The sequence below is a fragment of the Struthio camelus genome, chromosome 2 (assembly GCF_040807025.1).
Source record: "Struthio camelus isolate bStrCam1 chromosome 2, bStrCam1.hap1, whole genome shotgun sequence".
Lineage (NCBI taxonomy): Eukaryota > Metazoa > Chordata > Aves > Struthioniformes > Struthionidae > Struthio > Struthio camelus.
In genome coordinates this window covers 99912686-99937836 of record NC_090943.1, presented here as the reverse complement: position 1 = coordinate 99937836, position 25151 = coordinate 99912686, and the positions used below count along the sequence as shown (strand labels likewise).

Below are 25151 nucleotides of genomic sequence, written 5' to 3'. Positions count from 1 at the left end.
CTTGAGTTCTTTTTTCCTGGTTACTGCTTCAGAGACCCTGACAGTCCCAACTTCTTCCACTTGTGGCTTTATGTTTAAGTATTTCTTTTGTTCGTGTTGCTTTGTCCCCTGTTCAAGGTGCATGGGGCCCCGTTAAACTGTCGTCATCTCACCTCCTAGTGAGTTCCTTTTTCTCCATCATCACTAAATTATTGGCTATATCGTCTATTTAGCCATACACACCCATTTAATTCAAAGTCAAGCGTACTAGCATTTAAAATGCTAATTTTTCAGACGCCAGTAAGAAGACAAATGAAAGCTAAACAAGCAAACGTGCAATCCTATGGTGTCACAAGTTCCACGGCACGGCGCATCTTGCAGTCTTTGGAGAAGATGTCAAGTCCTTTGGCGGTAAATGGCTCTCCTTTTAATTTCTTATCTTTATAAAGCACTGTAAATATGCCAGTACAAATACAAAGATGTTCTTTATGTCTAGATTAATTTATTGCACTGCTTGTTCAACAGGATGCTAAAAGGATTCCATCTTCTGTTTCTACTCCACTGTCTTCTGTAAGTTGATCAGTAAACTGGCAGCTTTTTGTTGCGTGAAAGCTTCTCTTAGAAAAATCTTTCTCTAATATTTAGGCTTACTTTTTTCCTCTAGCCTGTGGACAGGAGTGTGCTGGATATTACTGGCTTCCATTCAAAACGAAAACAGGTAAGAGTCAATAACGTCTTAAGCTGAGATGCTTAACTTTCTCTGCTTTGTAGCTATTAGCAGAAATTTCACAAACCTCAAAGACAGCATATGCACGAATTCAAGTTAATTTTAGCATTCTAGGAAATACAGCTGTCCTGGCGGCGCACATATTGTTAAAAATGTCTTTCTGCCCACGCTAAATGAAGGGCTGTGAAGATTACTTCGTTTAGGGATTCTGTTATCTTTGTATTATGGTATCTGGGTATGTCAATCAAGAAGAACTTTTCTGGAACACACACGATTTTATGTTGTGCTGTAACTTGAAGTTAAGCTACATGTTGAATTTTGTTTTTAGGAAAGCTTTCTCTTGGAGAAATCATCAGAAATGAAGAAATATTGCCTGAGTTGTCATATATACAGATTTTGTCAGGCTTCTGTGTTCATTTCGGTGCAAAAAAGTAATACTTCTTTTTTTTTCCCTGCTTGATTTAAGAAGGAGGAACATTTTTTTGTCATTTGTGTAATCCTATGTTCCTAAATTCCTTTTCTAAGGTGGCATTAAGTTGGTGGTATTGCTGTGTAGTAAATCATGATATCTTCATTTTTACTGAAAAAGTGAAAATTAGTCATGTTTTTTAACTGAACTTTAATATGGGGTATGATTGAGTTTATTCAATTCTGAAACCCGCAAAAGGCCACTTCAACATCAGGCAACTGAAGGAACAAAACAATGGTTTTCCTTCCATGCAAACTTTCCGTCCGCTGTTTTAATGAAAAAGTGGACAGAATGTCTTAAGTTTCTATCCTAATCTCTTGATTGAGTGTAACTGTGTTTACAGATGCTTCAGAACTTAAAAACATCTGAGCTTTCTGGTGCTATTTTTTTTTGCCATATGCTAAAGTACAGGAACATTGAAAAGTAAAGGCTATAATTTCTTTACCATAAATGATATCCGAAATGATTGAAGACAAGGCTGGTATGGATTCTCAGTTAAACTGTGGAATTACACCTGTGATGAGGCATTAAGGAAGATCTACTAGATTTGCAACAGACAGCCTGGAGTTGTCAGCCAGTAAACGAATGTTGCACGCAGCTGTCACTAGGCAAAAGAAGAGAAATTGTCTGTTCCTAATACTGGAAGTCATAATGTTTGGCAATGAAAGGGAAGCCCTTGCTGAGAAGTAATTGTTTGCCAAGGAGAGGGTAATGTGTTTTGCTGCGAAAGCAAATGTGTAGTTGACAGAACACTTGTGCACTGAAGCAAAACTTCTGCAGCGAGTAGCAGTGATATGGTATGTTTTTCTTATTCCAAGGCTCTGTACCAGGCAGAATAGCTTTCAGTATATTACACATCTAGCTGGGTGACTTTATTTTTTCAATTTTAATCATTTACATTTAAAACCACCAGTGAACCATCCTTTACTCAAAGCAGAGTTGTGAACTTAAATAAAACACGTTTTATTCAAGGCTTCAAAATCAATATAATCATTTTAGCAAGACGTACTTTTAATTGTTTTAGAGATGGTGCAGTGTGAACTCTATTACCAGGAGTTAGGGGGAATGCTGTGAAATTAGTGCAGCATTGTAAGCACAGTTTTCTGTTGGTACCAATTTATATAGCACACATCCTTAAGAAAACTGCAGATGGAGCCTTCTGTAAAAGTTACAGCCTTTTGGGGTCATTTTTCTGTTTGACAATTAAGTCAGTTTTGCATTGAGGAAAGTCGGTTCTAGAATGTACAGTGCTTTCTGTTAAAAATTAATTTTAGCCTATGAAAATGCTCTGAAAAGGAAAGTCAGACCAATACTTTAGGCTTGTCTGACGCAAACCTGAAACTTTGGATCATAGTTGAATAAATAATGTTTCCTTCTAAGGTTATTTGACAGCATTTTTTGAAAGCGCTCTGGAGAGTGTGCAATTTCAAAGGAGGAAAATGTAGGGAAAAAATGAAGCCCAGAAGCCTGGATAATTAGCTGTTTAACACGTTGAACGCTGATTTAAGCTACTAAAAAACTTACAATGTGGGAAGGGGAAAGGAAAAGAAGGGAGCCTATAGTAATATGAATTAGTTTGATTATAATATGAATGGTTGTGTCTGTAAAGTTAATTGCAAAATTTTGAAATAGGATACAGTCAGACTTCGGCTATCTGTTTGGCTTTTTGGATTTCATACCTGGTTTTAGGGCAGATTTCCCTCTTCAAATTGAACACTTCTCACTTTCCCAAACCATTTTCACTGAGAGCCAAAACTGATGGAAGATTTATAGTTCTATAGTTTTTTCATAAAAGAATATTGTAGTTGACTTGAGCAGGTGCAAATGTAAATTGATTGTTGCTTCCCTTTCGAAGATGGAATCCCAGCATCCACCTGTCCAGAAACTTGTGACACCAAAGGCAATCTCTCTGTCAGTGAGTCGGACCCAGTATTTTAAACCATCTTTGACTCCAGCTACTGATTCCAGTAAAGTTCGCCAGAGAGCAGATAAAAAGCACAAAGTACGTACATTTTCTGATTCTTGTTTGCTGTTTTTTCAAGCTTGGAATATTTCTAACCAATTCTTCTACTAACATGCTCTTTCCTGGCAGAGAATACTGATAGTATGTTTGAGGTGAGAGTTTGGCAGTAGGAACCATTCTGAAAGGAATATTTGAGTTTTTGTGGATTTAGTTGCATTTATGGAACAGTAAATGATCTGGTGGTTATTTTCAGAATGTAGTGATGTGCTATTGGCTAGGGCTGTACTCAGTGAAAAAAAATATATCAAAAGATAACAGTTTCCTTTCCATATGCTCCTCTACATAAAGCTCTTTTTGATGGAGCACGCTAATGTGTATAATCCTCTTTCAATGAGGTGTGTGCTTCAAGTGAGTTTTCTAACAATAAGTGTAATTATCAGTTTTGATAACTTCAGTATAGATGCAGTCCCTGTTAAACTTTCCTTGAAAGATTAGCATCTTTTGAAGAAGAAGAAGGGGGGGGGGGGGGAAGTGGTTCCAGTATTAGTCTAGATGTAAAAATGATCAAGTGTTAAGTCTAAGGGCTTTGTTAGGCGGGAGATCAGACAAGATAGTCGTACTGGTTGCTTCTTGCATTTAAATCTTTCAGTCTCTGTGGTGTTTATCCTGTGCAGTCTGTCTTTGATGGAGAGTTCTGAAATGCATGTAGCAGCCAACTGCTTTTTTTTTTTTAATGAAAAATTGGATTATTAAAAAAGTACACTCTTGTTAAGAGTTGGTAAATAAAAACAAATTTTGATTAAAAACACTTGACTTGATTTCTCCCTGCCCCGTATCATTTAGATGACGTTTTGTTATATCTTGTGGTACAGATACTGACAGATGTTAACATGAAGGATTTCATCAGTTCATCTTCAGTGCCAGTTGAAGCAGTGTTGCCTGTTTTATTTAGCTGCAAATGTAACTGAAGTATACCTAGAATACTGAGTCCGGGGACACGCTTAAGTAGATGAGGCATATTTAATGGTATAAATAAAAATAAAAATCACACAAAGCATAAGAGTTGTTGTTTATCTTTGCTTTGTGTATAGAATATTAATGCATTCAGGTAAACTTTGTAATAAACCAAACTTAAATTGCAGGGAATGAGAGAGAAGAGTTTACCTGCAGAACAGCGAGTAGAACCACCTGAAAGGTATGAGCAACCTATTGTTAGCTTTCTTCCTTCAAATCAGGGTTTTAAATCATCTCCTTTGTTACTGTAGTCTTCATGCTTGTTGTCTTTGGAAGGGCAGTAACAGTACTAAAAATAAATGGGAAATTCAGTGAAAAATTTTTATTATGAGAGCTATGAAGTGTGTCATTTCTGTGTAAAGATCAATTTATGTGTGAGAAAAATGTTAATTTTATAAAAGGAAGGAAGACGAACAAGAATAAAATTACTATATCGGTAATTCTTTTTTTTTGCCTAAATATATCTTCTGACTAGGTTATGAAGATGGGAAGCAAGGCTTGTATGATGCCATACCCACAAAAAGGATACTTACCTTTCAAGGCCTAATTTTTCTTTCTCTAGGAAGTATGGATAGTTTTCTAATTAGTTCAGCTAAATTTCTGATGTTACTAGTTTGATTTGTCAGATCATTTTGCAATTTGTCAGCTGGATTACTGTTACTTGAATGAAGCCGTTCGTCCATCCTGGTGTTTGTTAGGGAAATAGCTATTAGTTTTAGCTTTTTTTATAATTACTGGAGTCTGCAAGCCCTGTCCTAAAGGACAGGATCCTTTCAGAAGGAATCTTTATAACATGAAGTAGCTTGTAGTTCATTAATATGCTTGGTTTTCAGTTTAAAAAAAAAAAAAAAGGGCAAAAACCTGGGGGGAGCTTGCGGGGGGGTTGTTTTTCTTTTAATGTTGTTTCCATGGAGAAGTCACTTCTCTGCTCTGTGAGTTAGTGTGAAAAACAAGATCACTTCAGAGTCATCTAATGCCAAGTGCTAACTAGTCTCTAAAACACCAAAAAAAAATGCAGGAGAGTGAGTAATTGTATTTCTTCTATGCTTATGTTGAGCAGATTGTCTTGTGTTACACTACTTTCTTGGTTTAGGTTGAGTAACTTCACTCCCAAATAATATTGATGACTTTCTTTTCTGGGCAAAAACTGTTTTGGATAATGAGTGAATTAAGGCACTTTGCATTTATAAGTATGTTTTTTTTGGTGATCTGCCCTTTTCAAAGAACAGTAGTAAGAAATAGTATTTTTTGTCTCTGTATTCATCTTCCAAGCAATTCTTAAGCCTTGGGCATTCTTCAGCTTGCAGAGAAACCCGTTTGTATTGGCATCTCACAATAACCATCTTTTCAGTGGTGTAAAGAGACTGGCTCTCAGGTTCTGGGATAGGTGCAAGGTTTTAACTGTGGTTTTTCAAATTGTTCTGAATTTTCTTTGGTAGAACTCCATTCTTCTCCTCCATGTAGCAAGGAAGTCCAGCAACTGACAATACTTTTAATTTGGTTCACAGCTTTTACTGCTTTGTTTTACCTCTGCCTCTAGAGTAGATAGATGGTCCTGCTGGGTGCCTTGTTTTGGAGCAGGAACCCAACAGTGTTAGTGGCAGCTGGCAAGAGTTCCTCTGTGCAGCTACCCTGCAGTAGTCTGGTAAATCTTTCTTTGAGCTACCAACAGGATTTTAATTTTTAAACCTGGATCAGAATTGTAGATGGGAGTTATTTGCTTGAGGACAGGAAACTTTATCCTTAGAAACTGGCAGGTGTTCACAGAAAAGAGGAATGAGGGCTATTATGGGCAAGCTATAGTTGTCTGAATAAAGCTCTGTTTTGACAGAAGATTTTTTTCAGAATCCTCACTGATTGTCAGTTTGGATTAGAAAAAAGTCTGAGCATATGGCCTTAAAGGTCTGGTTGCCTCTCTCGGTGGTTATGGTGCTACGAGCTCAGCAGACTGTTTTCAAGGATCTGACCAGTTCGGATCAGTTCTCTTCAGTCTTCTGGAAACTTGACCTGATGCCTTCAGATTTGATCAAATATACTTTTGTAATGGCTGACTGCTTAGCTATAGGATGAACTTCAACATAGTAATGTTTTTTTTTCCTGCGGATACTTCATTTTGATGCAATTTTTTTATTGTTGTTGCTACACTCTAGCTCACTTCCATTTTGTTTGTTTTTTTTCCTTCGCACTTGGATTAGGAAATCTTTCTGGTATTGATCTAGGCTTTTGTAATGAAAAGAGAAACGCTTTTGTATGCCTTACGAAGGGGATCTGTATTCACGTCTGAAAAGACTTCTGGAACGTGAGCACAGCCAACCACCCCAGCTGTTTCTGCTCATGGCCCCAGGGAAGCCAGAGCTGCTTCTGAAGCTTTTGCCATGCTGTCTTGCCGCACAAGTCTAAACCTCTGTATTGCTAAGAGCTCTAGGTAGACATCTCATGTGTATATGTGTGTATATACACACACATACATATATATACACACGTAGAGAGAGAGCGAGAGCTGTTCTTGTATATCCCTACCGTGATACACATTCATCATGGAATCAGAGGACTGGTAGCTGAATTTTCCACTGTCTAGAGTATTAAAAGGAAACATTAGAAAATGACAGTCTAAATTAATTTTTCTATTTCTGTTCTTCTGGCTCAGTCATCAGTCCCGTATGAATGTTGTGACTGTTTCTCATATAGGTCCTTCTTATTGCTGCTTGTATTAAAATAGCTTTTACTATTCAGAACATCAGGTATTTACCAGCATTTGGCAACGTGTGAAACAGCTTTATTTTTTTCTGATTCTGATTAGGTTTCAGTTCCAAGACAAATAATGGCTGTGATAACTTGAAAAAATAAGTTGATAAGGTGTTTTTGGTTCCCCCCCCCCTTCAATCTGTGTACTGTTTTTCTGTGCCAGCAATTTGACATACCCCAAATTCAGTACTCCTGCATCCAATGGTCTGTCTTTGGGAGGAGGAGTGAGTGGTGGTGGCAAAATGAGAAGGGAAAGAGGAGTACATTATGTATCAAAACCTGGACAAGAACAACAGGTAAGTGACTATCTGGTAACTTCTCTCACTGAGATTACTGAAGGAACTAGTTACGTGTGTCATTTCCATTGCCTCCTAGTAATTTATAATAATGTCACTCCGGGGTTGTGGGGTTTCAGAGCAGGCTCCAATTTATCTATCTACTTAATTGCCTCAACTTTGGTTACGTAGTTTTGAAGTCTTTGCAGTATGAAGAATCTCCAAGATAATGTGACTAAAGTTTCCCATTACTAGTTGAATGAATGAGTCCTAGGAGCAGAAGTAATGTTGGTGGAGGTCTTTATAGTTTTTATAAAGGACTTGTGTTTAAAACAAGTGCCAAGTAAGTAATCAGAGTTTATGTAAATTATGAATTATTTAAGTCATATCGAAAGATACAAGCCAAGAGTTGGAAACAGAGTGAAGTAGAAGGCAGTATTCTGATGACTCTTAATGGTCATTCACAATTTTTGGCACTTATCCAGCTCACTGGGAGAATTTTCCTCTTTTTCTAATAGGAAAAAATCTATTTAAGAAAGCTGTGCTTATGAATATCTAGAAGATTATTTTCCTGTTCTGGATGTTATGTAAGCTGCATACTATTGTGTCTTAAGTATAAACAAATTTAAACCAGACTTATGGCTGATGTAATTTGAAGAAAATCAACCTAAATACTGAAGAATATTTCTCTAACATAAATATGCCATGGTCTGAATATTGAGGCACTGTAGACTGATTGAAATCAAAACCATGTGCTAAGCGTAAGCACTAGGATACGTTAAACTACTGTAGTAGTAAACTTACATCTATGCTTAATTGTTTTCATATAGGTCTTGGGCTCCTGTACAAATTGTGATTAGATTGGCTACTCTAGTTTAAACTCTAACTAATTGGAGCTTGGCAATCAAATAGTTTAAAAGGCAAGCAGAAAAACAGTTGTTTTTAAGATACAGTGGCTTCTTAGTTTTATGTTTGCATCCTGATACATTATGTAGATTAGATTTGCCAGAATGCAGTAAAACAGCTTCTATACCGCTAAAACAAGAGAAAGCGCATCCTTGCATCATAATCTTTTCATCATCTCGGTTAGGATGTGGACTCTCTCCATACACGCTCAGGCATGCATAAGAAAGTCAGGTTTGCTTTCATATTTAGAGAAGTGTGCGGGTTCCTGAGAGTAAAGAAAGCAGGATCTTTTTCGAAGTTCACTACTACAGAGATTGCAGAAACTTTGGTAGCTGTCCTGCCTAATATTATAAGAGGAATACTTTCTCGTTTGTGTCCCGAGAGTGTACTCTTAATTGAAAAGAAGAGAGGACAATTAGCATGGATGATCCTTCTCTAGAGCTTTAATAATTCAAGTTAATGCATAGAAAACAAAAAATTCTAATCTATGCCTTTCTTTGATCTGCATGAGTTTAGAAGTTCAGAAGTAGTGGAAAAAAGTGAGCAGTGGGCAAGGGTGACAATTTTGAGCTAGTTTTCATTGCTCTTATTGGACAGGTGGTGGATGTACTGTAATGTGCAAAGAGGCTTGCCATGAATTAAAATGATCTGGTGGACAAAGGTGGGGAGATCAGGATTGCTTTTGAAAACTTGCTTAATCTTAGTATATCCCGTTCTTTCTTTAACAAATTGGGGTGGGAGAGGATGAGGAAGTAATGTCTTGTAAAAGAGAAAAATAAAAATAAAAATTTACAACTTCAGGAAGTGGAGGAACCAGTACTACCGAAAATATCCTTACCCATCAGTACTACATCGCTGCCTCAGTTCAGTTTTAGTTCTCTCACCAGTAGTACTGTCTCATCATCACCAAGCACTGTTTCAACATCAGTGATGAACAAGGTAAATCTTTGTTGTGTATTCACAGTATTTCTTAGGATTGGTATGCATTTGCTTTGTTGCAGCTTGAGTTTTTCTAGGGTGCTCATGAAACTAATTGATATTAGTTTATATCCAGTTGAATAAATTACAGTTGATTTTTCTGATTTGGGGGAAAAAATGCATCCAGATTTTGATTCAGCTTTTCTCTCTTACACTATGCAAACTTCTGGTTAATGCAGTTGTATAACTGCTTCAAATGCTATGGAAATTTTGTTGGTATTTTATGCCAAGTTATTTAACAAATTAGAAGTAGTATTAATGGTCCTGTAAGCCTAGGATGATGTCCATTAATTGGAATAATATTGGAATAAAATAAACATCTGAAGTATTTGTGTATATTTTGAAACAGATAGCTGCTTTAATATGGTGAAGTATTTGCTTCCACTCTCTAACTTAAGTTTACTCAACTCAGTTGATCTGAGTTAAAGTTCTTAAGCTGCCCGCTCTTCTTTTCCATATATTTAATAAATTTAGAACTGAGTAGGATCTCAATTTTTGTATTGTGGCTTTTTTTTTTTTTGAAAATGTGCTATATACTCACTTGCAAACTTCATTTTGTATTATTATGTTTCTTATATGTGGATTAGAAAGAAATCTCGAAACATCAGATTTCCCAACTTCACTGCAGAAGTTCTGTTGCATAGTAAATTCAGGTAGTTGATGCTATTTCACCAGCATCTTTTTCCTTTAGATATAAATCTTAATTCTTTTGAAAAATACAGGTACAACTAGCAAGTAACATTGGCAGTCCTGTGTTCAGATTTTCATCTCCAATTGTAAAATCTACTGAGGCAGAAGTGCTACCTCCATTGTCTGTAAGTAACTCTTGCAGAAGCTTAACTTTTTTTTTTTTCAGGATCTTAGTAGACTATTTCAGAACAGTAAAACAGAGTTGGCTCTGAAAAGGGGGAAATGAAAATATAGGTTTCTGACATATAATTTATTATCCAGCATATGTACTTATACTGAAAATTTAAAGAACAGATTTCAGTTTTATATTTGTGAAATTTAACAACAATTTCTTTTGTGTCAGAATTTGAAAACTCTTTTTTTTTTTTTTTTTTTTTTAAAGCAGATTGGGTTTACATTTAGTGTTCCTGTTGTAAAATCAGCAGAGCTTTCTGGATCCAGCGATACGCCAGTGACATCCCTACTGGCCCTAGGTAACTGAAATTTTACCATTTCAGATTAGAGATGCTGATTTCTTTTTGAATGGTAAATAGTAAATCTGTTTTTCTGTGAACATGTTAGCAATTTCAGGAAGCAAATGCATACAATTTCATGAGTTTCAGAGATGGTAAAGAAATTTGGTTTTAGTATTTTCAATTAAAGCAAGGTATTTTAGTGTTTGTAGCTCACCATTAAACTACCTCTTTCTGTGGACCTAGCTCTCCAAACTGCAGTCTCAGTAGTAGCTTCTTGCCTCCTTTAGAACTGGGCTCCATGTCTATTGTGCATTTCCCTTGAGGTACTGAAATGCTCACTCAGAATCAGCTTTAGGCTATGCGGAGAGGAAAGCTTTAGAGGCATGGGAAGCACAATTGCCACAGCAGTGTAACAAGGTGGGGAGACCTTTTTTTTTTTTTTTTTTTTTTTTGCATACTATATACCTGGAAGTAGAACATTTTGGTTTTGTTATCCAAACTGAACCTTGATTAAGGCTGACACGTCCCAAAATGAAGTTAAGCTTTCTTGGTAGATCCAAGATTTTCAAGGGAGAAATATATTTATGGAGTGCTGGTTTTGCTTTTACTTAATTGGAAATAAAAAAGTACTTTCAGATTTTCTGTCAGAATTATTTTTTAAGCCCTAAACTTTTTTTTAACAGAATCAGTATTAATTTTTAGTTGTGAGTTGAGTTTAAGTAGGAGACTTGTATACGCTCCAGAAATTAAAAAGTATTTTGTTTGCTGTAAGTACAAAGTTCTGGACTTCTATAGCATTTTTTTCAGTGACAGATCTACTTTTGCTGTTGTAAATGTCTTGTAAATATTTGTATACTGAAGTATATGCGTTGGAAATTGTTGTTTCTGGAAAATATGCATGTATTGTTTTAAGTTGATTGCTTTGTGAAAGGTGTTTTTTTTTTCTTTTGTTTTTAAAGACACCACAACTGTAAACAGCACCAGCAATAAGAAGGAAGAAAATGAAGAGTACGATGGCCCCTTCAAGCCTGCAAAAGTCTTAAAGGAAGGGAGTGTGTTAGATATTCTAAAAAACCCTGGTGAGATGATGAACTGCTTTTTAAAAGACACCGCCTAAAACATGTTAGCATACATTGATAAAGGAACTTTTATGTCATGGTTAATATAATATTAGCTATAAAGGCACATGTAGAAGTGCATTCCATAAGCACTGCATCTGTTAAGACGGATCTGCCCCTTCTATCATAAGTGACTTTTAATGCTGAAAAGAAAACTTTCACTTCAAAAGCATATGGATTGCATCTCCTTTACGTGTTGTAAATGAAGTATAAAGAAAATTAGTTGAATAATCAGTGTTCCATTTTAAATAAATGCAATTTATAAATAGAATTGGAAAGAAAACTTTTGTAAAGCTCAACATGCCTCTCCTACCTTCACCAACCCTTGGGGGAAAAAAAAATTTAAAAAGACAGTTTTCTTCCTAAAGAAATTTCAAGTCTACAAGTCTTTTGGCCTTTTGTTAAAACAATTGCCATGGGTTATATTTTAAATTTTAAACAAAAGCAGGATGTTTCACTTAAACTCCTCCCCCTTTTTTTTCTTTAAATAATTGCAATTGTTCTTCAACATTTTATGAAGTGTGTGCATAGAGGGCATGTTTTTAACTTTGTTAAATTTGATCTTTTCCAATAAAGCTTCAGTTGCGTCAGGATATTTTATTTGATGAAGTGACAAATCTATGTCTTGTTAAGAAGGCAGCACCTTTTTTATATTAGAAAGAGCTAAATGAAAGAAAATACATACTGCATGCATTGGATTTAAGGAAAGGCTTATGAGTGAGGTGACAAATTGTTTATCAGTTTAAGAGAAACAGTACCTTAATCCATGTTTTTCAGAGACACAACTTTAAAAAATGAAAGATTTTTTAAATTTAGTTTTACAAGTAATTTGAGCTACTATTCAGGATGCCTCAGTGTTTTCTTTAGTGTTTCAATATGAGTGCTTCATATTTTCTGTTTAAGTTGGCGTCTTTGAATAGGATTTGGCCTGCATGCACTACATTTGGAACAAAGATTATAGAACAATTAATTGTGTCATATTCTACCCTTCTCATTCTTTATTACTTAAAGTTCAGCATCTATACGGAAATGCCATGTGCATAGCAGCTCCAACTACAAATTTCTGTATAATTGCTGGAGTAAATGTGAGTCAGCTACTACAGCAAGAATAGCTTTAGAAATTTGATTAGAGTGGGCATAGCATCCTAAAATGAAACGGAATTGCTTCCATTCACAGATATGTTAGTCAGCTTTCAGCATTGTTCATATTTGTGTCAAGCAGTGAAGCTTTTGATTAAAACTTTTCTTGGCAATGAAGAAGTAAATTAAACTTTACCTAAAATGTTCTGTTGTGTCCCAGTGTAGCATATGAAATTTCATCCCTTAGAGGTCTAAGATTTGCAGGGACTCCCTGTAGCACTTTGTCAGAATACGCAGCTGTAACCACTGGCACCTGGCTTTACGTTCATGCTGTCTGTTCTTACAAGCAGCTTAGGTACAGGTAGGGAGGGCACTGCTTTAGCAGTAAGCTCTCTTCCTGTTTGTTTTTCTTCCTAGGCTTTACATCTCTGAAGACTCACACCTCCACAGCTGCGCAGCCTGTTTCAACAAGCACAGTGGTCTATACAAGGCCTGCAATAAGTAGTTTTTCTGCAGGTAAAGAGACCTCTAAACAAGCTTCATCATACTGGCAGTCTGACGCGTGCGACCCGTGTCTGCAAAACAAGGCCACGGATAACAAATGTGTAACCTGTCAAGCTGCTAAAGGGTCGGCAGTCGAGAGTACAAAGCAGACAATGAGCTCAAGTCTAAGCAGCATCTCCAAGTCAGCAGCCCCTACCGCAGGGGCACTCGGCTTTGGAGACAAATTTAAAACAGCACCTGGAACATGGGATTGTGATACGTGTCTAGTCCAGAACAAACCTGAAGCTACCAAGTGCGTAGCATGTGAGACGCCAAAGCCTGGCACAGGAGTAACGCCTGCTCTGACGTTGCCAGTGGCCACGGACAACTCGGCGACAGTCACTTCCTCCTCCGGTGGCACTGACACAACGGTCACTCTGGGGTTTGGAGACAAATTTAAGAAGCCAAAAGGCTCCTGGGACTGTACGGTGTGCCTTGTGTCAAATAAGGCGGAAGACAGCAACTGTGTAGCCTGTCAGTCTGAGAAACTAGGTATGTTACTTTGCTTTCTCTCGTTTCACCTCTCAGCTTCTGTAGAGTCGTCACAGAACAAAACAAACTGCTTATTTAAACAACGTATTCTAAGCAGAATAGCTGTATGCGCAGCAGGGATGATGGATTAGCATCTGCCTGCAGGAAGGAGTACAGGCACTTTTGAGGTGTCAGCCAAGATCCTGAATGAGTACAGGCACTCTTGCGGTGTCAGCCGAGATCCCAGCCTGTGTCATGTGAATTGAACTGACTGGGGACTGTGTTAGTACAGGGCTGAATCCAAGCAAATACACCCTGCTTTTGTAGCTGGTCAGGAAAGACGGTGAACTTGGAGGCCTTAGTTAAGTCGCAAGCAAGCTACTGACTTTCCCTGGGGAAAAACAAAGGAGTTGAACATAACTGCTTTTTCCCTTCCAAAAGGTAATTAGAAACCATTTTTACAAGACGCGGCTGAAAACGCCTTGGACCCACCATTTGCATGCAATTGAGGGGGGAGGCATGAAGCCAGGTTTCAAGACAGTGCAGTCTTAACTAGTCTCCTTAGACAGAACCCTGTGGACAGGTACGCCCGCAAAGGCCCACAGCAGCCCTTCAGGGCACGGGTTACCCGCCGGGTGCCTTGTTCATTGTTTCTGCTTCTACGGGACTGTAATTGATTTTGAGTGTGGTGACTTTACGGGCTTTTTTTTAAAGCCTAAGTAACTATTTTACCGTTAAATTTCTCTGGCTGTGAGCATCATTTAATGCACTGTTACATCAAGAACACCTTTTCAAAGATGTCCTGAGAAAAACCTAGCAGGGACTAGATTTTGCTTTTCTAATCATCTGGAACAGTCAGAGTGAAACTTCTTCAGCTAGGATGATGCCCTTCAGAGGGAGGCTGTTCTTCTCTTGGACGTTCGGCTTCAGAGCGGTCGGCTGGCACTTTTGTCTGGGGCTTTACTCGCTGCAAGGAGGAATTTTGGAAATGAGGGGTTTACTGTGACCGTGAGGGGGCAGAGAACCGCACGGTTACGTTACATCTGTCGAGGGGAAGAGCGATTCAAGTGAAAGGAGAGGATAAGAATTCTCTGGCTGTGCCTGTAGAAGAGAAGACCCCTTCCTGCCTTTGCTGTTTCGAATGGGAGACGTTGTCTTCTGCCTCTCCCTCAAAAGTCACCCTCTGCGGTTTAAAACTGTAGGGGGTGAGCGGTGAGCGTGGGAGTTGTGTTCCATGCAGAACACTCTTGCGTTCTGGATTCCCGCATGAGTCCTTGTATTTGCTGCCTACTGGGGTGCAGCATCAAGTGACATCTCTTCCTCCAGAGGGGAGGAAAGTCAGAAGGAAAGCGCTGTCTCCTTTTGGAGGTTGGGCCTCCTTATGGAGGTTTCTGCCGCTGTTGAAAACAGGGTCGCTTGTGTAACCGAACGCAGAGTTGGGGATTTGGAAGTCTTGAGTTCCTTGCCTGTTTTTTTGTTGGGGCGTAGTTTTGAACAGGTCTGTCTTTGGAATTTGCTGATGAATCAGTCTGAGAAATCGTTCTCGGCCTCGCATCACTTTACAGTGGTTGTAAGCTGAGTAATGCTAACATTGACTAACAGGTACCCCTGTCATCAGAAACTCTTTCTGTAGTCTGTCGAGCATGGCGCCTGAAATAGGCCATGCTGCTGTATCGTATGAAACACGCTTGCTGTTTAAATGTGACACTGGTTCCGTTTGTGCCTCAAATTACGTAACGGGTTATTAAAAAAAAAAAAAAAAGAGAGACTGTGTATCTCTATTATACTCCTTCCTGTCTTGGACTGAGTTTGACCAAAATTACTTAACCTACTTGACTTTTTACTGTAGTACTTTGCCCACTTCATAACTTAGCAGGCCTTTAAGAGTTCCTCAAAGCGTTTGCGTTCACTTTAACGTTTAAGCAGGCTGTTTAACTCTTTTCCTTATCGCCTAGGGAGTTCAGTGCCTGTGACCAGTAGCAGTGTTTCTGCGTTTCCTGCTTCTTCTGGAGGATTTCTGGATTTAGACAAATTCAAGAAGCCTGAAGGAAGAAGCTGGGATTGTGAGGTCTGCTTGGTCCAAAACAAAGCAGAAGCCACAAAATGTGTAGCCTGTGAAAATGCAAAGCCAGGCACCAAAGGGGAGCTCAAAGGTATGTTTTCTTAATGAGGAAAATGAGTATGTGCATTCTGTGATAGACAAATATATATATGTATCTCTCTCTCTCTCTCTCTCTCAAAAAAATATATATGATGTGTACACACACACACACACACACACACACACACACACACACACTTTTTAATAGTACTGTTATTTTTCCTTTGAGGGAAGGTAGACTTGTTTGTTTTTCCTCTAGGAATTTTGCTTAAGTAGGGTAACATGCATACATTTCCATACCCTTTCCACAGAGCAAATTTATGCTTTTTAGAGCAAAACTTTGATTAATGGCATACTAATTCTTTACATGCTGTATGTTCTGTTCATATGAAAGGTGGACTAAAAGCATGGTCTTTCGAAGAAGTTGTTTGTGTATTTTTCAAAGCTGGGGGGTGGACAAAAGAAGACCTTTGTGAGAAGGTGGATGCAGTGAGGAGGTGGGGGGGAGTTGTTTTGTTTTGAGGTTGAGATTTTTTTGTAAATCAGTTTTGGCCCTGGGAAGTTTAGGATTAGAACCACAGCACGTATTAGAAACTTAACGTTATTATGCCTTTTGCAGGTTTTGGTACTGCTCCTGTGTCCTCAGATGCTGCAACACCATCATTTACATTTGGTGTTCAGTCATCATCCTCTGAATCTTCTCATACGTTAGGCACCCCGAGAGTTTTTACATTTAGGGAACAAGGGAGCTTCAAGTTTGGTGTTGCATTTGAATCTGCATCCTCTAACACTGTGCCTGGGGGATTTAAGTTTCCTAGCAGTTCAGGGGACTTCAAATTTGGAGTTTCTTCATCAGACTCCAAATCAGAAGACAGCAAGAAAGAAGAGAAAACCAACAGTTTTACCTTTGGACTTCCATCTACAAGCAGTCAGGCTCCTTCAACGTTTCAGTTTGGGACAGGGAGCCTGGGACAGCAGGAAAAGAAAGAGGAACCGGTTTTGGGAGGCTTCAGTTTTGGCACAAGTTCTGCTTCTTCCACAGCTACCACTGAGAATAAGGCGGGAGTCGGCAGCTTCAGTTTTGGAACCATGACAGAAAAGGAGGTTGCGTCGGCTTCTTTTGCATTTAAGAAGTCCGATGAGAAAAAGGATGAAACTCCTTCAACCAAGGCAGGCTTCTCTTTTGGCAACGTGGAGCCTGCACCTGCCTCACAGTTTGTTTTGGGAAGGACAGAAGAGAAGCAGGACTCTGTCGCTTCTGCTGCTCCCTTAGCGTTTGGAAAGAAAGCTGACAACGAAGAGTCAAAGGCACAGCCTATCTTTTCATTTGGGAAGTCTGAGCATACCAAAGAAGAGAGCACAGCAAAATCTACATTCAATTTTAGTTTCATAAAACCATCAGAGAAGGAAACTGAGCAGGCAAAGCCAGCTTTCGCATTTGGGGTGCAAACCAGTACTTCAGGTAAAAGGGATGTCTTTTGTCCTCACTTGTCTGCTTATACGCATCAAACAGTACCTCTGAAGCCATACTAGACCAAATGGATGTCTGGCATTTGATGTATCAATGTTCAGAGCTTTAGAAAAGGTTTTACTGTGTGTCCATCTGTCTGTATGGTTGTTGATGTATGGTCAATTTGTAGCAATTCCTTTCTGGATTTCAATGAGCTTTAACAGTAGGGTTAAACAAAAAATTCACTAGACCTTAAAGAACCTGTGTTACGTCTTGTGTGAACGCAGAAGTTGGATTGTCTCAATATTAACAGCATAGCTGGGGATAACATCTTTAGCATGGTGCAGTAGGGGATAACATCTTTAGCATGGTGCAGTAGGAGGGGCCTTACTCTAGCTTTTTTTTTTCCCCATAGTGAAAAGGAATGAGAGAAAAAATATTACCATGCAATTGCATCTATGCTACAGGGTGTACTGCTGTAACTCTACTGTTACAAAGATACAAATATCGCTTAATAGGTGTAATCATATAGTATTGTATTTCTTCAATTTGTTGAAAGACTGCAGTGGAAAATGAAATGTCTTTAGTGACAATCACTGCGTGAGAAATTCTGGTTGTTAAATTCCATTTGTATCACCTAGCAACTGTCTCCTCTAAAAGAGAATTCTTTATTAACTTCTGAAGGTATATGGGAAAGGACATCTGTAAGTGACCCTGAATAAAGCAGTGCACAGGATTATCCTGATTTTAATCACAGTATTCTTATGGTTGAACTGCTACTGAACAAATAAGTTTTTGGAGGATTGTGGGATTTGGAGCAGGGGGGTTTAATGGATTTTTTTTTCTTTTCTTTTCTTTTTTTTTTTTTTTTGCCCTCCAGTTGTAGTTCTGGAAGTTCGGTCAAGTCTTGGAATTTTGATGAAAGTGCCTTGTGTATAAAGGAAGTTTTAACAAATTCAAAATGGTATAGTCCCTTAAAAATGGGATAGATTAAAAGGTGCCTTAACTGCTGGAAAAAAAGATAGTGGGGAATTGAAAACAAGATCACAGACAAATTAATAATGAGAATTGGACAGAGATGCGGCTTAGAAAAACCTGAAGAATGCTTTATTTTAAAAAAAATAGCTGTCTTTAAAGTGTGTAAAACTGCAGATCAGTACTTTATAACAGTGATCTTGAGAGGGTTGTTCTCAGTTGCTCTTAAAAGTAGGTCTTGAAGGTGCCCAAGCAGGAGGAACTTGAACTGGAAGAATCAGGCTAGAAGACAGTAAGCTTTGTCTGAGTTAAAGCTGTAGGAATAGGGCTGTATTTTGAGAGCAGGCTTATAGAACAAACAGTAACACTGCATTTTTCAATGATACATTTAGCAAAGTCATGAAAGTGTTCCGGGTGATTGTTCTTCCCCTAAGAACTTCCAAAATGCATTTTTTTCCGAGAAGTTCAGAGGTACCGGCCAATACTAGTTCGTTCAGATAATTCTAGCCAGTCGTTAACGTTAGTAAACAATAAAGCCCAGACTTCCGTGTGACCCTATTTTTCATAGTTCTTCCGTTCCTTTAATTGTGGATGGTGATGGCAGCAATGAGCATATTAAATCAGGATTTTATGCAAGTGACAGAGTAGCTAGGATAATAGTTGAGCTGTCATTCAGGATTCCTGTTTGTACAGTGTCGTACTTCTGTTTGGTGTTTCTGAGATGGTTTATATACTCTTTTTCCTCTTAGATCAAGGAGCAGTGAAGCCTGCCTTCAGCTTCTTGAGCTCTAGTTCCTCCAGCACAGCTGTACCCACATCTTCAGCCAGCAGCAGCAGCGTGTTTGGCAGCTCCACCACTTCCTCAAATCCTCAACCAGTTCCCGCTCCCTTTGTGTTTGGACAAGCCAGCAACACTGTGAGCAGCTCTGCTTTTGGCAATTCTGCAGAATCTACAGCATCTCAATCATTTGGCTTCTCTCAAGAAAACAAACCAGCAACCACATCCTCCAGCACTGGTACGGCTGTTGCTCCGTTTGTCTTTGGTTCGGGAGCCAGCAGTAGCAGTGCAGCAAATTCTGGGTTTACCTTTGGAGCCACAACCACATCAAGCTCAACAGGTACATCTGAAATAGATGCTCTTTTCTGTTTTTGCCGTTAGAATAGGAGACCAAGGAAATACTGTTTTATCAATATTTTACTTTGGAGAATATGTTTAAGAACTGGTAGTGGCATTGATTTATGCACTGGACAACTCTGCTGGCTTTTAGTTTGTATAGGAACTTTTCATCATGAGAAAAGTTTCTCTCTTTTCAGTAGCAGGCCAGTGCTTAAGGTTAAAAGTAAATGAATTACGATGTTCCTCATTTTTGTTTCCCATACCTACAACTCCCAACTGTTATAAGTAATGGCAAGATGTGCAAAATCTTTTCCTTGACAAGTATACACAAACACAGTATGTATGCATGCAGTTGCTGCTTCTTAAGGATTGGATTTGTTTCTAACAAGTTCACGCGTTATGGTCAGTGTTTGTTTTTCAATTTTGCACCAGTTCAGTGAAGACAGAGATGAGACTCTAAAGTTTTATTCATATTTTATGCTCAGTGCTCCACTGAAAGCCTGCTTGAATTTAGCAGTATGACACAACACTACAGCTGCTAAATCATTTGTATTCTGGCTAGCCTAGCAGTTGTTGGAAGCAAAATTGAACCTGTAAGGACGAGGCATCTATTTTGACACTTATATTAAGCACTTATATTAAATTTACTCCCTTTTTTGATTATCAGAAACAGTTTATAATTAGGACATGGAATTATAAGCATTGCTACGAGGGAGCAGTTCTAAACTATGTCAGTCGGCAAACCAAATCAACTTGCTTGCAGATTAACAACTTTCAGTGTGTTCACTAGAAAACTCAAAAATCTTCACAAAGGATTTTTTTAATGCGGAAGCCTTCAACTTTATATTATGTTCACTGTATATTGTTTTTAATTCTTCCCGGAAAGAAAACCGGTCAGCCATTCCAAGTTAGTGCAATTGATGATATTTACTGTTGCATGATGGCTGCTTGAATTGCATTACAATTAGTAACGCTGTTTAAAATGTGCCCTTTTGCTTGGCAGATCTGCTGGATGTTCAGAGTCACTGTTCAGTCATGTCTTTCTATATCACTGTTTCTGCTGGCTATGCAGAACTGAAACGGTTAAATGAATTAGCTGATATCTGCTGATGTTGCATAGAAAGGGACAGAATTACTCTGTTGAACTGAGTTTTTGAGTGCAGCCAGATCACTGGGAGCTTGATTTGGCCTCCGGAACGTGATGAACGAACGTTTGGGCTGTGAGGGGGAGTGCAGTTGCTGAGAGGACGAAAGATTCATGCTTTCCTGATCTTAATAAAACAGGAGCTATATTTTCAATGTGTGACAAAACCAAATTGAATTAATATTCTCTATATGTGATATAAACAGCTTTTAGTAAATACAAATTAATATGTACTATTCATGACAGTCTGTCCTAGAACATGAATCTTAACGCAGTAATTTGAGTCCAAACCACCATGGTGTTTGAGATGAATTTTATCTTACTCTTGTAAACATGCTGTTTTTCATGTTATTTAGAGGAAAGGGGTTAATTCCTGTTATGGTTGAGATAGCATTTGTTTTACTTACTAAGCTGTGAACATGAAGCCCTATCATAGTTAGTTTAAGAACAGTATTTAGATTCCAGATTTGGAAAATGAGGTTTTTAGAACCTTTTGTTTCTGAACAGTTAGATTTATCCTGGTGGGGGAAAAAAAAGTGCATATACTGAAATTTCTGTTCTTTTCCCTGAGGGTCGTCATCTTCATTTGTGTTTGGCTCTGGATCTTCAGCACCTGCTGCTGGTCCAGCATTTGGTGCCAGTCAGCCACCAGCCTTTGGCCAGAGCCAAGGGTCCAGCCAGCCAAATGCTCCAACTTTCGGCTCGCTATCAACAACATTGTTTTCAGCTGGCTCTCAGCCCGCTCCTCCGGCTTTCGGCTCCGTGACAAGCAGTAGTCAGCCCCCTGTGTTTGGACAGCAAGCAAGCCAACAGCCAGGGTTTGGTTCTGGTACCTCCAGCACTGGTGAGTGTTGACTATCCTCTTCCTTTTTGGTCTCTCAATATTTTTCATTATTACTAATTTTTTTAAATCATGAAGTACGTCTCAACTTTACTTCGATTGAGGGCTTTGTTGTATATTGCCGGCGTTCTTTTTAAAACATCTGTGGGTTAGAGCTTTAAAGTTTGTTTTGCTAATGAAATATGAAATACGTGAAAAGAGTGAATGATCTTGAGAATTTAAGTGTAAATAAGACCTAGTATTTCACACTAGTAAATATTAAAAAAAAATAAATGATACCATCACCTCAACTACCTGAAAGGGAAAAAATTTATCTTTTCCTCTCAGAAGCTTTACAAAAATAATCTGTGAAAAGTAACCTATGTTTGTACTAATCAATAGATCATTGGTACACCATGTTACTCAAGTCATTCTTTCCTTAATCAGGTAGCAGTTTGAAGATTAAAACCTCTCTGGATTGTATGTGTTACTTAACAGTTACTTTGGGGTATAAATTTAGAAGCTTGTTTTGATTAGGTGCTGTGTAAGCACATTAAATAACATGGAGTCCCCAGATCAACTGCATTAACACAGGAATGTTTACTTAAATATTGAATCTACATGATTCAATACTGTAATTTAAGACTTTATTAAACAGTAAACTTCAGTGTACACAGGCAAAAACCTAATGGTGGTACAGAAATAAGCAAACAATTCATTAGCAGTACGCCAGTACTGTTACTTTAAGAATCCTTTTCTGATCCTCTATGAAATAAATGATTTTTCTTCTATGTATTGTTCCTATAGTAATCTAGCATTTCTGGTACAGTAAACCCAAAATAATTTGTTTTGAGCAATCTGTAAAAACACTTGTTAAAGGCAGTGGGAAGCGTGTAGTGATTTTGCTGGAGATGAAGAACTCAGATTTTTGACTTTCCTTTTCCCTTCCGCTTCCACCCCATCTCCCCAGGTCCTGTATTCCAGTTTGGAAGTAATACTGCTCATTTCAACTTTTCAAGCAACCCAGGGGTATTTACTTTTGGTGCAAATCCTAATGCATCAACAGCACCGGCACAGCCTTCTGGCTCTTCAGGATTTTCATTTAACCAGCCTCCAGCATTTACAGTGGGGTAAGACTACAGCTGAGGATTGGGCAAGGGTAGGAGACAGGTAGTACGGGGAAGAGACCATGTCACAATTTCACTTGAGCTATGGGTAATAACAGTTGGACAGTGGTGAGCCTCTCGTGCTGTTAAATAGAGAGGTATTCAGATGAACTTTGGAATTTATATCTAAATTTGGCATCTTTCCTTGATGTATTAGCTTGGCTGACTAACAAACCAGTGCTACTTTTAAAGGAGCCTAGTTCTCAGAAACATCACACATCAACATATGTGAAATTTTCTCATTCTTGAAAAATAAAATTTATATTTATCCCTTAGGCTGCTACTTACCTTCTGCATGAGAGATGTAATTGCTTTTTGTTTCTGGAATTCTCTTCCTGTTTAGCATTTACCATTTGTTGCCATCTGATAGCTAGTGAGACAGACTGTAACATAGCCGTTCTGGAATATTTACTCAGTGTTACTACTGAATTTTCAGCTACACTGTCCTAAACTCTGAACTACTAATTTCTTTTGATAGGACTAATGGGAAAAATATTTTCTCTGCCTCTGGATCTTCAGTTTCTGGTCGGAAGATAAAGACTGCAGTTAGACGTAGAAAATAATCATCCTGATTGGTAAAGCAACTTTCAAAACAGCTGCTACCCTGCATCCCCACCATCGTTCAATTGTTGGGATTGTACCTCATGCTGGGTTAGCTGAAGTCAGATCTGCCTAAAGGAATATAAAACTCTGCTGCCCTTACCTTCCCTCCCTCCATTTAGTTTTTTGGTAACAAGTAGAGTTGGCAACAAGGCCATTCTCGAGCAAAACTATTTTAGAATCCAGCAATTTACTTCTTTCACTGACTTGGCATGGTCTGGCTATAGACATGAATATAGCCTGCACAGTGAATGGCTTGTACAATACCTCTTCATCTGCACCACTTTGTGCGCTCATCTGCGTTTACTGACGCCTCGAAATTGTAATTATATCAGTGAGGGATTCTGTATAGAGTAGAGAATGTTGATAATGAATGATTTCTATGCTGAGTTTGTGCTGGTGTATGTGTGAAGTGAGTGAGTTTGGGTGTATTGTGCACTAAAATTTTCTGATAGAGGAAGACTGATTAAAGGATGATCCATGCTAAGGACTTGTTAGATCTGTAGTTCTCCATTTAATAATTATATGCTATTTCTATATTTTCATTCTTACAGCCCTTTATCACCTGTCTCGCCTTTGTTATTTTATTATGGAACATGTGTAAATACAATTTTGTTTCTCTATGTACTTTTTTGGCATAACAAATCTGTGAAATTGAAATTTTAATTTTGTGTGTTACGGCCATTTTTGTTTAGTATTGTCTCAGATTTTATTATGTAAATCCCATTATTCAAAGTTGCCTAAATCCATTTAGAAAATCTTTAAAATTGGGAATTCTTAAAGTAAGTTTATTGGCTTTTCTGATCCATTTTTGTTTGGACCAAAAACCAGTATTGTACAAAGTATTAAGTATATATTTTTATATTTACTGAAATGGACTGTGGTGACTTTGGATAATAAGGAAAAGTTTAATATTAAAGCCATGTTTATTACAGTATAATTAACATGTTAAACCATGGGATAAATGCCATCAATAAAAACTATGAAATATTGTCCAGCAGTTTTAACTCCAAATGAAGGCATTAGCAGCTGTAATTGTACAAGACAAGGCACTCTACTTGAGCAAAGTTGCATATTTTTTTACAACCTCTGCTTTCTGACAGTGACCCCTGATGCTGATTTTCAAGAATCTTAAATTATTTTTAGGGTCCCTGCCAGTGAAGGGAGTTTCAGTGCATGCTTGCTTGGAACCACATGTCTGCATCTCAGCTGTCTAGGTACAATAGTTAAATAGTGAATTTTTAGAGCTTTTTAAAAAAAAGCTCTATATTACCGATGTTCACTAGCATTCTAACTGAAAATGAATTCTAGCATGCAATTCTAAGTGAATCATTTGTCATTGTCCCCCACCCCTCCACCCAGGTGTTAGAGGAGTTTCTTAGCAGCTGTTATTCTAGTAACATGATGGAGGATGCTCTTGTTTGGGTGTTATAGCTGAACTTAGTCACAGTATTTAGTTTAAGGCTGAGAGCTGATCACTTGCTGCAATTACAGCTGAAAACACCACCACTTTCCTTTCTTATTGTAAAGGGAGAAAAGACCTGCATGACCTACTTAGCTTAGAATAGTTGCATAAGCTCTTTAAACACTACCACTGCAGAAGACTTTGTTTTGGTAAGTATTGCTAGCCTTCTTACTAGTCACCTCTAGCGCTGCTTTACACTTCATAATAAGGGCGAGTATTTTTGTAGAAATGAGGTAGCTTTTCAAACAATGAACTACACTTGACAGGAGAACAAAAACTAGCTTTGTGTTTTGCGGCAGTCTCGCAGCATGTGTAGAACTCTGATGGGTATTTCTAAAATTGGAAGAAGTTCAGCAACTAGACTTGAGATCACACAAGCAAGTTACTATTCAGGGAGTTGCACCCTGCTGCTGTAGCTTTTGAGGGATTATATGCAATTATATATTCCCAGATTTCTAAATCCAAGAAATGTGACAGCTTTCACTTTTCTTAGCGCTTTCATATGCCAAATACTCATCCTACAACCAGGAAAAAGCGGCATCTTCAGTGCAGCTTGCACAAGAAACCAGCTAGCTGAAATTTACAATAACATAATGTATAGATATTTCCATGGACAGGTCTGTGTTCTTAGCTTCTAACATTGTTTTTTTACCTGCTGTGGAAGTAGTAATATTTTTCTACAGAGTAAGAGATACTTTCCCTTACACCTGAACTGTTAGCAATAAAATTTTAGCCCGCTATTTTGCCTTTTTTTTTTCCTCCTCATGTCTTGAATTTTAGTTTCTGAGTCACTGCTACAATAAGCAGACAAAAGGATTTTTTTATTCATACTGAAATTGAAAATAGGAAAAACCACACAGCGACCCTCAGTTAGCTCTGACAGCTTTAGTTTCTGAACGT

At 38.1% G+C, this 25151-nt stretch overlaps 1 protein-coding gene across 6 annotated transcripts in view; it reads left to right on the top strand.

The window, feature by feature from the left end:
• NUP153 (nucleoporin 153) overlaps positions 1-23778 on the top strand; it is a 44691-nt gene extending 20913 nt beyond the window's left edge. For 3 of the 6 annotated variants that reach the window (XM_068931775.1, XM_068931776.1, XM_009677954.2), the window contains exons 6-22: positions 274-390; positions 505-549; positions 644-697; positions 3031-3177; positions 4281-4333; positions 7061-7193; positions 8880-9017; positions 9779-9871; positions 10132-10219; positions 11161-11280; positions 12817-13434; positions 15369-15566; positions 16134-16976; positions 18689-19057; positions 20772-21044; positions 21991-22150; positions 22665-23778. In XM_068931775.1, the coding sequence (XP_068787876.1) occupies positions 274-390; positions 505-549; positions 644-697; positions 3031-3177; positions 4281-4333; positions 7061-7193; positions 8880-9017; positions 9779-9871; positions 10132-10219; positions 11161-11280; positions 12817-13434; positions 15369-15566; positions 16134-16976; positions 18689-19057; positions 20772-21044; positions 21991-22150; positions 22665-22749 (3534 nt within the window). In that variant the 3' untranslated portion in view covers positions 22750-23778. Of the gene's footprint in view, positions 1-273; positions 391-504; positions 550-643; positions 698-3030; positions 3178-4280; positions 4334-7060; positions 7194-8879; positions 9018-9778; positions 9872-10128; positions 10220-11160; positions 11281-12816; positions 13435-15368; positions 15567-16133; positions 16977-18688; positions 19058-20771; positions 21045-21990; positions 22151-22664 lie in introns of all 6 variants that reach the window. The other 3 variants (XM_068931774.1, XM_068931773.1, XM_068931777.1) reach the window with 1 other exon arrangement.
• Positions 23779-25151: the final 1373 nt, after the last annotated feature.